The sequence below is a fragment of the Rhinatrema bivittatum genome, chromosome 4 (assembly GCF_901001135.1).
Source record: "Rhinatrema bivittatum chromosome 4, aRhiBiv1.1, whole genome shotgun sequence".
Lineage (NCBI taxonomy): Eukaryota > Metazoa > Chordata > Amphibia > Gymnophiona > Rhinatrematidae > Rhinatrema > Rhinatrema bivittatum.
In genome coordinates, this window is record NC_042618.1 from 416,155,152 (window position 1) to 416,169,388 (window position 14,237).

Sequence of the window (14,237 nt, forward strand, 5' to 3'; positions counted from 1 at the left end):
ACCACCTTTTACAGTGGCACTATGCTTGCAATAGCCTGCAGCTGGCCACACCGCGGCGGGCGAAACCGCACCGCCGTGGTGCGACCAGCTGCAGGCTGTCGCCTGACCGCCCCCTGCTTCGCCCCCCCTCCCCCCGTAGCGCAGGATTCATCATTCCGCACGGATAAGTCCAAAATTGTGCAAACTTATCTGGGTAAGTCTGGATAAGTCCAAACTTGTGCAATTTATGGTTTTTACATACACAAGCATGTTTGCTAGCATATGTACTCATATTTTAGAACATGCGCATATCGTTTGCTGGCAGGTTGTAAAATATTGCAGCAATTTTGCGTGCATCCATATGCATGCGTACATAAGCACATGCACGCAGCTTTGAAAGTTATCCTTTAACTATATATAACACAGCAACTGGAGGTATAGATCCCTGACCTCCTACTTCTAAATCTGCCTATAGGAAGACAAAATTAACAACAAAGCACTATCTTGTGACTTGGTTACTAGAGGTGTGAATCGTGTGATTGATCGTCTTAACAATCGATTTTGGCTGTGGGGGAGGGAAATCTTATCGTCGGGTTTTTTTGTTTTAAAAAATCGTTAAAAATCGTAAATCGGGGGAGGGCAGGAAAACCGGCACACCAAAAAAACCCTAAAACCCACCCCGAACCTTTAAAAGAAATCCGTCGCCCGTATGACATAGTGAGGGCAAAGGTAGCGCCGGCGCCATTTTGAAGATTGGCAATACGGCCCGCGTGCAGGAGGTCGCTCCCGGACCCCCGCTGGACTTTTGGCAAGTCTTGTGGGGGTCAGGAGGCCCCCCCCAAGCTGGCCAAAAGTCCCTGGGGGTCCAGCGGGGGTCCGGGGGCGATCTCCAGCAGGCGTGATGTCGGGAGCCAGGAAACAAAATGGCGCCGGTGCTACTTTTGCCCTGTCACATGATAAGGGCAAAGGGCCACTGGCACCATTTCTCAATGCAGCCGTGGCCAGAGAGAGAGAGAGAAAGAGGGAGATCGCGTCGGGACCCCCCCACTGGACCCCAGGTAATTTAAAACATTTTGGGGGGGTTCGGGAGGGTGGGGGATTTCTTTTAAGGGTTCGGGGTGGGTTTTAGGGTTTTTTTGGTGTGCCGGTTTTCTCGCGCCCTATTTAACGATACAATACAAATGCCCCTGACGATAAATCAGGGGCATTTGTATTGTATCTGCACTCTAACGATTTTGGACGATTTTAAAATTATCTGACAATAATTTTAATCATTCAAAAACAATTCACATCCCTATTGGTTACAAAAGCCCTAGAACTATTTGGTCCACCAGAAAATTAATAGAATATTGTACAAGAATTTAGCTTGGATAAGTTCTTGGAGGAGAAGTCCATTAATGGCTATTAATCAAATTTACTTAGGGAATAGCCACTGCAATTAATTGCATCAATAGCATGGGATCTTCTTAGTGTTTGGATAATTGCCAGGTTCTTGTGGCCTGGTTTGGCCTCTGCTGGAAACAGGATGCTGGGCTTGATGGACCCTTGGTCTGACCCAGCATGGCAATTTCTTATGTTCTTATGTTCTTACTTATACTTATCTAAAAATAATCCATATTACAGTTTATGTGAACAAGATATCAAGAATCTCTTGACAGTTTTAAAGTTCATGTATGTCCTTTCGGTGTATCATCCTAATGTTCTCCAGGTGAGAGCCTCCCAGTCTGAATATTGGTTAGAAACAGAAAAAAAAGTGCTTCTCCACCTGGTTGTGCCTAGCAACAAGAGAAAGCCTGTAGTTTTAGCTTGTCCTACATTCCAGTGAAGAGAGAAAATGTACTGTCATCACTGCACCTGATACTGAACACAAGGAGGATGCATCCAGAAGCAAGATTATTATGCCAGGTTTTTTTTTGGCAAGCTACTCTTTTTTCTATAATTAACATCTAGCCAGAGAGACTCAGCCTGACTGAACAATAGAACTACCTACTGAGTATGCCAAGGCTGTTACTACTGTCCTTCACATGAAAACTACATTCAGCAGTCCCTATTACCTAATTAATTCAAAACCACCGAAGGAGGCACCTATGCATTAGTTTTACTCCCCTGCGTGCAGGTACTTGTAGTCTTGCTTTTCTTATGCAATAAGGAAATCAGAATAAGTTCCAGCGTGCAATGGGGTAAAACCAGGACTGGATCAACTTGTCATGAAACTCTGGAGCCAGTTGGCAACCCTAATGCACAGGAGCCTCCTTCAGTGGTTTTGAATTAATTAGGCTACCCTAATTAATGCATTCTTGTCTGATCATCGCTGCGAAACGCACTATGGGCTGAAGTTTTTCCATAACTGTGAGGGAAGAGAGATGAGAAAGCCACAAGGGAGGAAAGAATAACAGTGCCAGAGTGGTAGGGAAGAAGAGAAGACAGGTCGAGTTAGTGAGAAAGGAGAGTGCATGTTACTTACAGTTTTAGATCCCCACCCAGCCCACTGTACATTTGTGCAGTTGACTTGCACCTGGAGAAGCTGCCACCCCTGCCTACAGACATACTGCGGCACATCTGCTTCTGGTTCTTGCACGTCTCCCAGCCAGGCCTCACCCAGCGCAAGGCCACACCCTTTGGAGGTAATTCATCTCCCAGGAAAGAATGCTCACCCTCAGGCCAGCAGCGTTCACAGATCTGTGTTCCTGCACCGGCTTCCTTCACATGGCGAAACCTAATTTGGCATATTTATAGGCGAGTGTTGTCAACAGTTTACAATAACCAAAGACATAAGTGGCAGACAGATAGTCTGATCATCTTTGCCTTGCAATTATGATGCAGGTGATGCAAAAAAAAAGTTGCAAGAAGGATTGAATTCACTTTCATAGATTTCTGCGAAGCCTAACCTGGATATTTAATTTCAAAATACTAATGAAGATGGAGGTTTTCTAAAAACAAAATATCAATCATCCATTTTGTTTGTGGGGAATTTAATTCTTTTATATAGTTTGATGGTAGTGGTTCTCATTCAGCAATACTTCCCTGGCACGGAGGTCCCCTGTGCAAGGCTCATCATATATTGGGCGCCATTACCCTTGGGGAAGCCGATTTTGAAAACCCATCTGAAAATCGCCCTCTCCACAATGCACATTGTATTTTTAGCTGCCTTTAGAGGAGGCGTTCCCAGGTCAGGGGAGGAAAGCAACGCACGTGGACGGTCTTTTCAACTCTATGCACGCTATTTCCGAAGTAAAAACAATCCACACAAAAGCAGGTGCAAGTGTCCTCCTATGCATTTGGACTAGTGGCAGATTTCAAAGTGAACGCACGCACGCACGTTCTCTCTAAACACTGGTGGAAAGTCCGTGATTTTAAAAAATGACTCCTCCCCTCTCCCCGCAGACTTTGTCCCATTGCGGACAGCATGAAAATTGCCCCATGATGTCTCTTCCTGCCTTGTATTTTTTTCCCTGGTCCTCTTCTTTCCTGTCTTCTTTCATTCGGTGCTGCAGCGGCTCTCTAGTCTATTGTTCACTGCTCCTCCCCTCTGTAAATGCGTGTGCCGCACTATCAGGCTGATACAATACAGCGCGCTCAGCCGAGCGCACTGTTTAACCCGCGGTTGGTTGCGGGTTTTGGATGCGCGTCCACAACCCCTTAAACCATAAGGGGATTAGATTAGCGAGTCCAAAATGCGCGTCCAAACCCCCCCCTCCCCCGCAAAACTAATAGTGTTCATCACATGCAAATGCATGTTGATGAGGCTATTAGCTATTCTCCCCAGATACATAAAAAAAAGTGCACCCTACCCGCACATTTTTATGCTCAGAAATTAACGCCTGCCCAGATCAGGCATTAATTTCTGAGCAGCCCAAAAAAGAGTATAGAAAAGCAGAAAATACTGCTTCTCTGTACATCCTCTGACTTAGTATCCTGGCATTATTAAGTCGGCGGAACAAAAAAGTTAAAAAAACATTTTTTTTAAAGTGTGCCAGTGGTCAGGTTAGGAAAGGGGACGCTCAATTAACGAGTGTCCATTTTCCTAACCCTTGGCTGTGCACAAGTTAGGAAAACAGACGCTCGTAAAACCGTTTCCCTAACCCGCTGACAGCCACCTGAAAGCCACCTCTTCTGGGCGACCGCTGCCAAGGAGGCGCTAGGGGCACACATTTGTCCCTAGTGCCTCCTTGGCAGCGCTACCCCTCATTTAAATATTCAATCGCGCACCCAGGAGAGGTGGCTGGGCACGCGTTAGGAAAGCAGGCTCTCAACACTGAGCGCCCGTTTTCCACGCGGCTTTCTTGTATCGGCCTGTACGTGAGTCCATGGCTCTGCAAGAAAAATCACAGTAGTCATCCTTATTAAGGGCATTCTGTATCATCAGAATCTGAAAACTTAAACTTGCTTTTCATGCCCTCTTAGTCTCTTGGGGTGGTAATGTGCTGCTAGTAGTAGATAGGGATGATTGAGGAAAAGTGTCACCTTGTGCAGACAGAAGGGGATTTCTCCGGATTAGATGAATTATGCTTCCGATCACTTTTATTTCATGTGTGCGGTAGGTAAGAGTTTTGGCAGGTCAGTGGGAAGGGGCTAAGGGAGAGCCAGCACTTTTCTGGGGAGTTGGCAAAGTTCACCGTCTCTTAACTGTTTGATTTTGGGAAACTCCCTTTCCCTCTCTCGCTTTCTTGTTCACAAAACACAGTCTAGCGCTAGCATTGCAGAACCACTGCAATAACGTCAGAAAAGGCAACTGCAGCAGAAGATGTGAAACTAAAGGGGCAGCGCACTCTGTTGGCTGTGACTGGGCAAAGGAGGAGTGAGAATATTTCAGACCCACCGACTGGAAAATCTTTAGAGTATGTTTCCATTGCAATGACAGCAAAAAAAAAGTAATCATAAGGTTCTCAGACCTATGACTAAAGGTATGTTTGGGAATCCTCAATTCTGAAGCTTTTGTAGTCCAAGGTTACTAAGCTCCTATGATATTAAAGAGGCACTGAAAAGTCAGGCATGTTTAAATGTCCCTGCTGCAGATGCAGAAGGCTAAAATGTGGAATTATATTTGCAAAAATGATATAATTTGAGGCTGGGGGTGTACAGTACAGCATTACTACCAATGTAATCTTTGTTTAGCTTGTGATTTCTAGCTAACGTGAGTTAATTTTGCTTAAACCTTAAGGAGGTGAATTTTCAAAGGAGTTATGTGTTGCAGATATAACATACTATCATAGCAATTTTCAAAAGCCCATTTACACACCTAGGGGGTCATTTTCAAAAGCATTTTGAAAATTGTAAGTTCAGTTTTAAGTGCATAAAGGTCTTTTGAAACTTGTTACAGTGGTATGTTATATTTATGCTCATAACTCCTTTGAAAATTACATCCTTAAAAAGCACTTACGCATGTAAAACCTATTGGCAATTGAGTGGCATATATTGTAGAATTTTCAACAGCCCATATATGGGTAAAATGCACTTCCGTGTGTAAAACTCAGTTTAAGCATATAAATCATTTTGAAAATCACCCCTAAGGAATTATGCACATAAAAGAAGCATATATCATAGTAAAAGCCCATTTATTCTTGCATACTCCATCTACGCTTGTAAAGTTCTTTTGCATATTATCTCCAAAGTGATGTTGAAGAAAATTGCCTACCTAGTCAAGTATTTGTGTGTTGGGGGGGGGGGGGGTGTGATGTAAAGAACAGCAAAGTCATTTGATATGGTCTATTTCAGAATATAAAAGGAAGAGAAAAATGGAGGATCTTGCAGATAGAAAGAAATCTCGAGGAGGCAATTCCATCACTGTGATGTAACCAAATAAGAATCAGCAAAAAGATGTATTAAGAGGAGGTCAATTGTGATTTATTGTCTGCACATGAAATTCCGGAAGAACAGACTGAGTCTTTAACTTTAAAAAGAATAAAAAATCAGATAAGGTTTCAGACACTGCACACTATTGTAGAGTGCACTAAGGGCTTTATTCAGTAAAGAGTTTTTCCATGGACAGAGAAGATGGGGGAAAAGACCTATCTGAATAAGACCCTAAGTCCAGCAGTTGAGAAGCAGAAGAACTGAGGGTTCCCCAGTTGTCCTTAAACATAAGAAGGTCCTTGTGAATTATAAGCCATTTACATTTTCAGGACACTATGGGATATGCAAATTAACCCTATCTGCATTTAAAGTAGATACACTGGCTATTTCGGATCTGATGAATCAGCTGTGGGTTTGTTGAGTTCTCACAGGCAAACTGCAGCAAATTCTGACAGCTGGTGAATGGCACAGAGGAACAGAGCCTTCCACTGCCACTATAGGTTCAAGTCTGGCCCAAGCTGATAGCAAACGGAAACGCTTTACTGGGCTGTGTGAGTTGGAGATGGATTTTCACTCCATTTGCACAGGACAGGTGTCTGGTAGAGAGCCCCAGGGTGACGTCGTCATGACCCAGAGCTCTCCTCTTAACTAGCCCCTAGGGCTTTTCTCTCCAGAAAGGATTTCAGGTACATGACAAAGCAGGCCAAAAGGAGAATTTGGTTTTAGTGTATTGGCAATTCAGAACTTATACTGACCATTCAGTTTACTACAAGAGAAATTGGTAGTCTTTTCCTTTGTTTGGTTACAAGATCCACTGAATCCAACCTGCTTCTTATTGCCTAACAGCTCTCTGTACATGAGAATCCAGGGGATGGGATATCCATTTCTGTTTCTGCTCTGTTGTAGGTGATGCCCAGGCAGAAGAGAAGACTCTGAGTGCCGGTGCCATATCGGATACACTGAGCAATTTACTTCCTGGCACAGAATATATCATTACAATTTACCCACTGTATCTGCAACAGACAGGAGCTTCATCTACCATTACGGGAAGAACACGTAAGCTCAGCACTCTAGCAAAGTCACCCAATAAATATAACTAATATATGCAATTGCAGCAAATTAGATAATATCAACCAGACACATTTTAGATGTGACCCAATGGGTTGGAACAGATCTGCATGTTATAATACAGTAATGGTGCTGCCATTGTACAGGTGTGGCACACAACTGATGTGCTTGTGTTTCCTGCATGCTCTATATGAATGTCAGCAACAAACACAAGTAGATGGATCGGTTGTAAACAGGATTTTATTGAAGCTTGCCCGACTCTGGCCGAGTTTCGCTCAAAGAGCTGCCTCAGGGGCTTTGAAGCCACTTCAATTGGCTTAGAACATCGCGTAGAAGAGTCAGAAGAGATCAAAACAGCTGGCTTATATCATAAAATATTTTTTATAAATGCTTTTAAAACCAAGTTTTAAAAGTGTTGGTATTGCATACCCATTCGCCGCTCAGCAATGGTAAACGCAAAGATGATATTAAGTCGGAGGAGCCACAGAAAAGCAGTATTTTCTGCTTTTCTGTTCTGGTTTTGGGGCGCCTTAAGATTTAACACCAGCTTGGGGTGGGTGTTAATATTTGAGAATTAAAATGTGCGCGTCAGGTGCACAGCTTTTTATTTTTACATTGGGGGTACTTGCTAATAGTCTCATCAATATGGCATTTACATGTGATGAGAGCTATTAGCTACACACTAGTCTGGATGTACGTTTTGCATGCACTGATCTTCTTATTGCATCAGAGGTTATGGACGCGGGTCCAAAACGCACATCAAACTGCAAGTTAACCTGTGCTCTAGCCTGAGCACACACTATTGCATCATTCTGAAAGTAGATACCTGGGGCAGTGGAAGGCAAAGTGACTTGCACAAGGTTACAAGCAATGACAGTGGGAAAAGTGAAATTTGATCCTTGGCTTCCCTGGTTCTCCATCCGCTGCGCTAAGCACTAGGCCACAGCTCAGTAAGATCTCCAAGATGAAACGGGGACAATGGGGATGACTATTATTTTTAATCTCTTCTGCTTTGATGCGAACTAAAAACGTGAGCTAATGAAAGTTAATGTAGGAGGGGTGACTCAGACAGTGCAGTTGAGGTTGTTATATTTTATTTAAACTGTACACTAGTTTGCCTCTGACCCCTTCCATAGCCTCAGAAAGACAGACACTACATTTCTTCTCTTTATTTTCCTTCTGCCTCTTGTGAAAAGCAAGAAGAAGAAGATCTACCCTCCTGGTCATGTAAACCATTATTTCAGACAAATGGGTTTCTGATACATCCCCTGGGACTTCCTATAATGTGGTTCTGAAAAGGCTGGCAGGATGTTGCCGTCTAATCCAGTAAACCATCTGCTCTGTCTCTACTCAAACATAGTATGGGGAGGGGAAAGGAACTTGGTTACCTCTCTCCCTTTGAAATGTGATCGTCAGGGATATTTTGGAAAGGCAGCCCAGTTCTGGCCAGCAGCCCATTCCTGCTGCTACAGCGTGCAGGGCGGAGCAGGTGGAACATATCTGATTGTTGATTAGACAAGAAGACTTTCTTCTCTTCACTTGAAAGGAACGGTTGCGTAATAAGTAGGGGGGGGAGGGAAAGGGGTGGAAAGAAAAGGAGTCGGGTCTGGCCTATGTTATCAAACAGGGAGGTTAAAACTTAAAAAGCTTTCAGTGTGCAGGAGGGCGGCTCAGGCTTTGCCATTCTCAAAGCCGCTAATGAAATTATAGCATTCTCTTCCCATGTTTTGGCAAATAGGAACACACGAGGCAAGGCCACCAGTACTGTAAAGTGGCAAAGGTCAGCTTCCCTCTCCTAGACCCTGGGCTAGGGTTGTACTGTCGCCTTCGAAGAAACACAAAAACACCAACAAAATATGCAGTATACGTTCCTGTCATTTACAATCCAAACCACATTTTAAAAACCCAGCAAAATGTTGTTTTGTTATTTTAAGGCACCTTAAAACAGTGAAATGAAATGACAAAAAAAGAAAAGAAAAGAAAACCAAAACGAAACAATATTTTACATGCACATCTGTTCTAGGATGTGAGTAATTACTGATGTTAGGCTCTAAAAATCATGATGGGTCATGTCAACAATTGGTACTTTTGAATTCTATAAATTAATTTTTTTTACATATTTGTTAAGCTTCTTGGACTTAGCAGATGTGTTGTTTTGTTTTTTTTTCTTTACGTGCCTTTCTGTTTGCTACCTCCTGACAATTTTATTTCTCTAGTTAGTGAAAATGCATGCCATTGACAGCTGGCTCTGAAGTACACAAGCTGGGCCATCTTCCAGGCAATGTATGTTTACCCCACATCAAGAATCCTGATGCTCACAGACCAGATTGAAAGTCTGTGCATTTATACTAGAAGTTCAAGAATGTACTGTGGTTTTCCTTAAAAAAAAAAATAAGACAGGCCCAGATTGCCAGTCCTGATCCAGTACTGATTCTTCAGTGCTTTTCTTACTTTATTACCGCCTTTAGTACACACATTCTGCCACATGGTCTACAACTAAATATTTCTCAATCTAGAAAAAACATATATGTAAAATACAAATCTACCAAAAAACAGATTATTAGAGTAAAAATTATAGATACAAGCACACACTATATTTAGCCTGTGAAATGTATTCTGCTGCAGTAATCTTAACTTCATTGACCAGACCAGAGGTTCTATAGACTTGTTGACACCATAGAAGCAACTTTCTACTGAAAATTCATTTTCTTTGTATTGTACCTCTTTTAAATCCATATTTTTTCACAATTGTGAAAAGTCAAGTAGCATCCATACAATTAGGCAACATTAACAATTATGTATAACCCTTGTTTCATTCCAAGGTGTAAAATCACATAATAGTGAAATTAGAGTCCTGCCTCTACCCTGCATCCCTTCTTGGTTGTGCAACTTACTGAGGTCAAAGCCAGGCACCCATATCTCTAGGACTGCAGGAAGCATGAAAGATCCTGTGATATGTGATTCAGAGACAGACTGAAAATTAATTCTGAATAATCTTAAAGAAAATACACTTGAGAAGCTTAAAAGGACAATTAAAGATGCCGCGCTATCGAGATGGAACAATACATTGCCAAGCCGATGGCAGCATAGATTACTTTGCACCATTGATTTTGAACAATGATATCAACGGAATGCAATTGTTTCTGTCTTTTGGGACTTGCCATTTGGTGGTGCACTGTAATTGTGTTGTGGTTTCAAATATTAAAATGTGGTTTAGCAGCTGTATTGTAAGTAGTTAAATATATATATGAAGAAAAATGTATGCCATGCCCCCTTGACCCTGTCAAAAAACTTGTTTGATGAGCATGAGATGGTCACATTTGCTAAAGAATTACAAACAGTAAACATATTTTCCAGCAGGGCCAAGGAATACATTAGATTCAAAATCCTCAGGGGAGCTTCAGCTAAGAATGCACCATCTTGGGCACTTATCCAAGTATCTTACAATGCCAAAAGAAGCCAATGTTAAATCTTCAATTAAAACTCTAATTAAGAAGGTTTAGGAAACCACAAATGTGCAGTTTCATCTTAACAGGACCCAACAATGATTGAAGTGCTTGAGCACTTGTTGGCACATCAAAGCAAAAGACTGGAAAAGAGTCAGTGGTTTCAGAGCTGGTTGCTTCTGGTGACTTGATGTGCTGGTCTGTAAATCCAAGCAGCATGGCCATAGCAGTTCATCCCAGTGTCTCTCAGTTGTGCCCTGCTGGGAAATTCTCAACTGACTACATTCTGCTGTAGCCTTCGAATCAATAGACAGCTGCTTTCTGAAGGCATAACGCATAGAAGCAGGAAGATTTGGAAGTGATAGCACAATTGTTTACATTTGCAAAACACCTTCTTGTTTTTAACCCTTCTCGTATTATGATGATTGCTTTGCAAGGCTGGTGCAAGAGCATTTGGCTCCCTAGGCAAATCTTGGGTTATGCATGCCACTCCCTCAACTTACCTCCTGTTAGTGGCAACACAACAATCCCTTCTTTGGCGTTGAAGGTTCTGGCACAGCATTCCTTTGGGCCTCGTTCTGGCAGGATTTGTGTTGTCCCCAAAATTTTAGTGCTCTAGGCAACCACCTAGTTTGCCTAATGGAAGCACCAGCCCTGTTGCTTTGGATTTCGAATTATGTGGTACTCCTGCATATATCTGGTCTCTGGCAGTTACTGCTCTCAGTTGTTAGATTGCTTGCACAAACTGTGACAATGATTTCCAACTGGTAGTCAGCTGAATAGTGTTGAAAAAGTGCTGAAGATAAAAACAGGCCTTACACCTGAACAGGCAGGCTTAAAAAAAAGCACCCTAGCATATTAACTCTGCATGCCGAGGAAGGCTCACTTCAGCACATTCCACACCTGCTTGTTTTCAGCTCAGAATATGATAGTGGGTTTCTCATGTTTACACATTTCTCTTAAATCAGAACAATTGGAAGGGGTCCAGCAGTTTTCGGCTCAGAACGTCTCCTCACAAGGGATGCTAATGGTGTGGCGAGGAGTTAGAGGGGCCACAGGATATCGCATCTCTTGGGAACTCCTGTCAGGTAATCCTCAAGACTGCGTCATCGAGTGTAATTTAGTTGTGACTGTTCATGCAGGAAAGCTGGTGACTGCCTGGGTCACTAAGGTGGCAGATGTTAATAGGAACTGGGCTTCACAGCCACTGATGGTCAGCAAATCACTTCTGTCTGACTTGGTCCCATTCTCTTGCATTCCCTGTGTTCTGTTTGTGTGATTGTCACAGCCCAAACAGTCACCTTGGTTGTCACAGCATGGGAGAAGAAACAGAAGTGATGGTCTGCCCAGTTTCTGTGCCAGGTACCTAAGCCAGGGAACGTGCCAGGGGCACACTAGGTTGGAGATCATATGCAGAAGTGTGTGAAAAGGTCTGCTGCTGGTGCTGCTTTCCCAGTGAATTTTAAGATTATGTAAAATCCTTCACCATGTGATGCCATCAATTCAGGGGCAGTTTTCAGAGCTTTATACAGGCAGGTGCAAAGTCTAGGGGTTTGCACAGACATTTTTTTGTTTCTTATTTTTCATTTCATTTGTTGTTTATTTATTTAAATAAATACAAAAAAAGAAAAAAAAAACAGAATTAAAAAGAAACACAAACAGAAAAATGTTGAGATGTAGACAAACCTGTTCCCTCTCTTCCCCCCTCTGGCCTTCTTACCCTATTGTTGAAAATTTCTGCAGGGATAGCTCCAGTTCCACAACTGCTGCCATTGTACATGGCGCTGGCATTCTCCACTCCTGAGGAGTGGAGATGGGCTCCTGATGGGCTCCTGCCCGTACAGTCTGGTGTAGAAACTCCTGGGGCAGGTTCACATGCCTGGCAGACAGCCTTCCTGTGTTCCAGCCAGTAAATCCACCTCATCAACAGAGGGCAATCTCCACTTGAAACGAGGAGCAAGTAGAGGGATTGCCTCCTGATTCCTTCACTCAGAATCCGTCTGGACGCCAGGTTCTGCTGTTTCTCCTTAAGGCCTGGGCGCTCTACCCTTTGAGTCCCAGCCTCCTTCCCCTGAGGAAAGCTAGAAAAGAATGAACAGGCAACCTTCTGGGCTCCTCTGCTATATAGAAAAACTACTCTTCCTGCACGATTCCTCTGAAATGGAGGAAAACTATAACCCTCTTCATTATATCACTTGTAAGGGTCTGTTAAGACTCTAAAGTAAATTGGTAAGGAGCAAGGGACATTGTAGGACCCCATGACATATATCGGGTCTTCTCTCTTTCATCAGCTTCTCCTAAGGAAGCAATTTTCAGTAGCCTGCATTATTGACAGTGTACATGGATCCTTTCAGCCTGCATACATTGCAACCGATTTTTTTAAAAAAGAAATTCCCTTTGAAAATTTGGAGCTGTAAAGCAAACAGCCTCAAAGTGCCTATGTACTTGCTGTTTGCATAATAACTGAGATGAGGGTTGGATAACGTGTACTTTTGAAAACGTCAAAAGTTCACGTTATATTCCCTCAACCTAAACATCTCCCTCCTTTGCCAGGAACGCCTCTTTGTAGCCTGACTAAAAGTGTACACGCTGTGGAAGCCCAGGTGTTCTTTTAGCAGAGCAGAGATGGGCATTTTTCAGGCTGACCATTTTACCTGGGTAACTAGTTTTGAAATTTGTTCTCTTCGTGCTCACCATCTCCTTCCTCTGGAAAGTCAGCAGTAAAATGTATCACCCTGTACATGGCTTGCTTTAATAACGAACACATCTAGCTGGTCATTAGCATTTCCCAGCTTGGTAGTTTTTCTGAATTGCACTGGTTTTTCTTTTCTTATGCTGACAATCAGTAGGGATGTGCATTTGTTGGGCCATCTGTTTCATTCCTTTTGTGGGTATGTGCAAACCTTGCGGATGTATAGTACACATGTACCAGCCATTCTTACAAATGTACCAACAAAACAAATGAAACGAATGGCCCAACAAATGCACATCCCTAACAATCAGTGGTGTCACATGCAGAAGTAACGAATAGTGCTCGGATTAAGCCTGAGAGACACTCCAGGACCCCAACAAGGTGAGTTTATACCAGGCTCTGGGTAATGCAGGCTGTCACATGACAGTGAAACAAAAAGATGGGCCTTTTTGAGCTGTTTTGTTGGCTTGCTTTATTTTAGGTGAGCAGTTTCAGGAAGTTGATGTGGAAGCAAACAAGAATTCTTATGCCATCCAGAATCTCCAAGCCAACACAGATTACCTTGTGACAATCACCCCTCTTTATGGAACAAACGAAGGACCTACCACTTCAACCAGAGTAAAAACAGGTAGATAAGACCCTTGCTCTTACGTTTTTCAGTGAACTACATTAGAAGTGATTTCATTTTGGTGTGACCTTGTATCCTTTTTGTTTTCTGTGTAGGGGCAATTCTCAAACTTTTCCATTGGGACAAAGTTCAAGGGTACTTTTAACCTGCAAACTTTGCACCAATGCTCAAAGTGAAAGTACGTAGCTTGCCACAGTATTTGTATCTGCTTTATGTGTTTTTTTTTATGGAAAATAAGGCTTGTAGATGTGAAACTGCAGTCTAAGGTGGTCATTTACACATAAATACTGCATCGCGAAATGTGTATGCAAATTTGAAAATTTTATTCAAGTGGGAGGAGTTTGGATGGAGTAAATGGAAATGAAGGCTGATTAACATGTGCGATAACATAACGCACACTATTGTGGGATTTAACGCCAGAAATAACTGCACCTTTTTTTTTGGTGTTATACCTACGATAGCTGTGCATTATGGCTGAAACAAGATTTATCGCAAATCACATTTCGAGAGGGGAGAGTTAGAGGGGAAGGGGGGGGAGAGAGAGAGAGAGCCTCTGTGGAGGCCCAATATTTTTGAACTTTTTATACTACTGTAAGAGGGGGCACTAGTAACTTGGGGTGAGGTTTGTGGA

At 42.8% G+C, this 14,237-nt stretch overlaps 1 protein-coding gene across 1 annotated transcript in view; it reads left to right on the forward strand.

Annotated features, from left to right (window-relative positions):
• Positions 1 to 14,237, forward strand: part of COL7A1 (collagen type VII alpha 1 chain) — a 350,074-nt gene that overhangs the window by 62,218 nt on the left and 273,619 nt on the right. Inside the window, exons 10-12 of the mRNA XM_029597520.1 lie at positions 6,679 to 6,828; positions 11,255 to 11,374; positions 13,460 to 13,606. Coding sequence (XP_029453380.1) covers positions 6,679 to 6,828; positions 11,255 to 11,374; positions 13,460 to 13,606 — 417 coding nt within the window. The remainder of the gene's footprint in view (positions 1 to 6,678; positions 6,829 to 11,254; positions 11,375 to 13,459; positions 13,607 to 14,237) is intronic.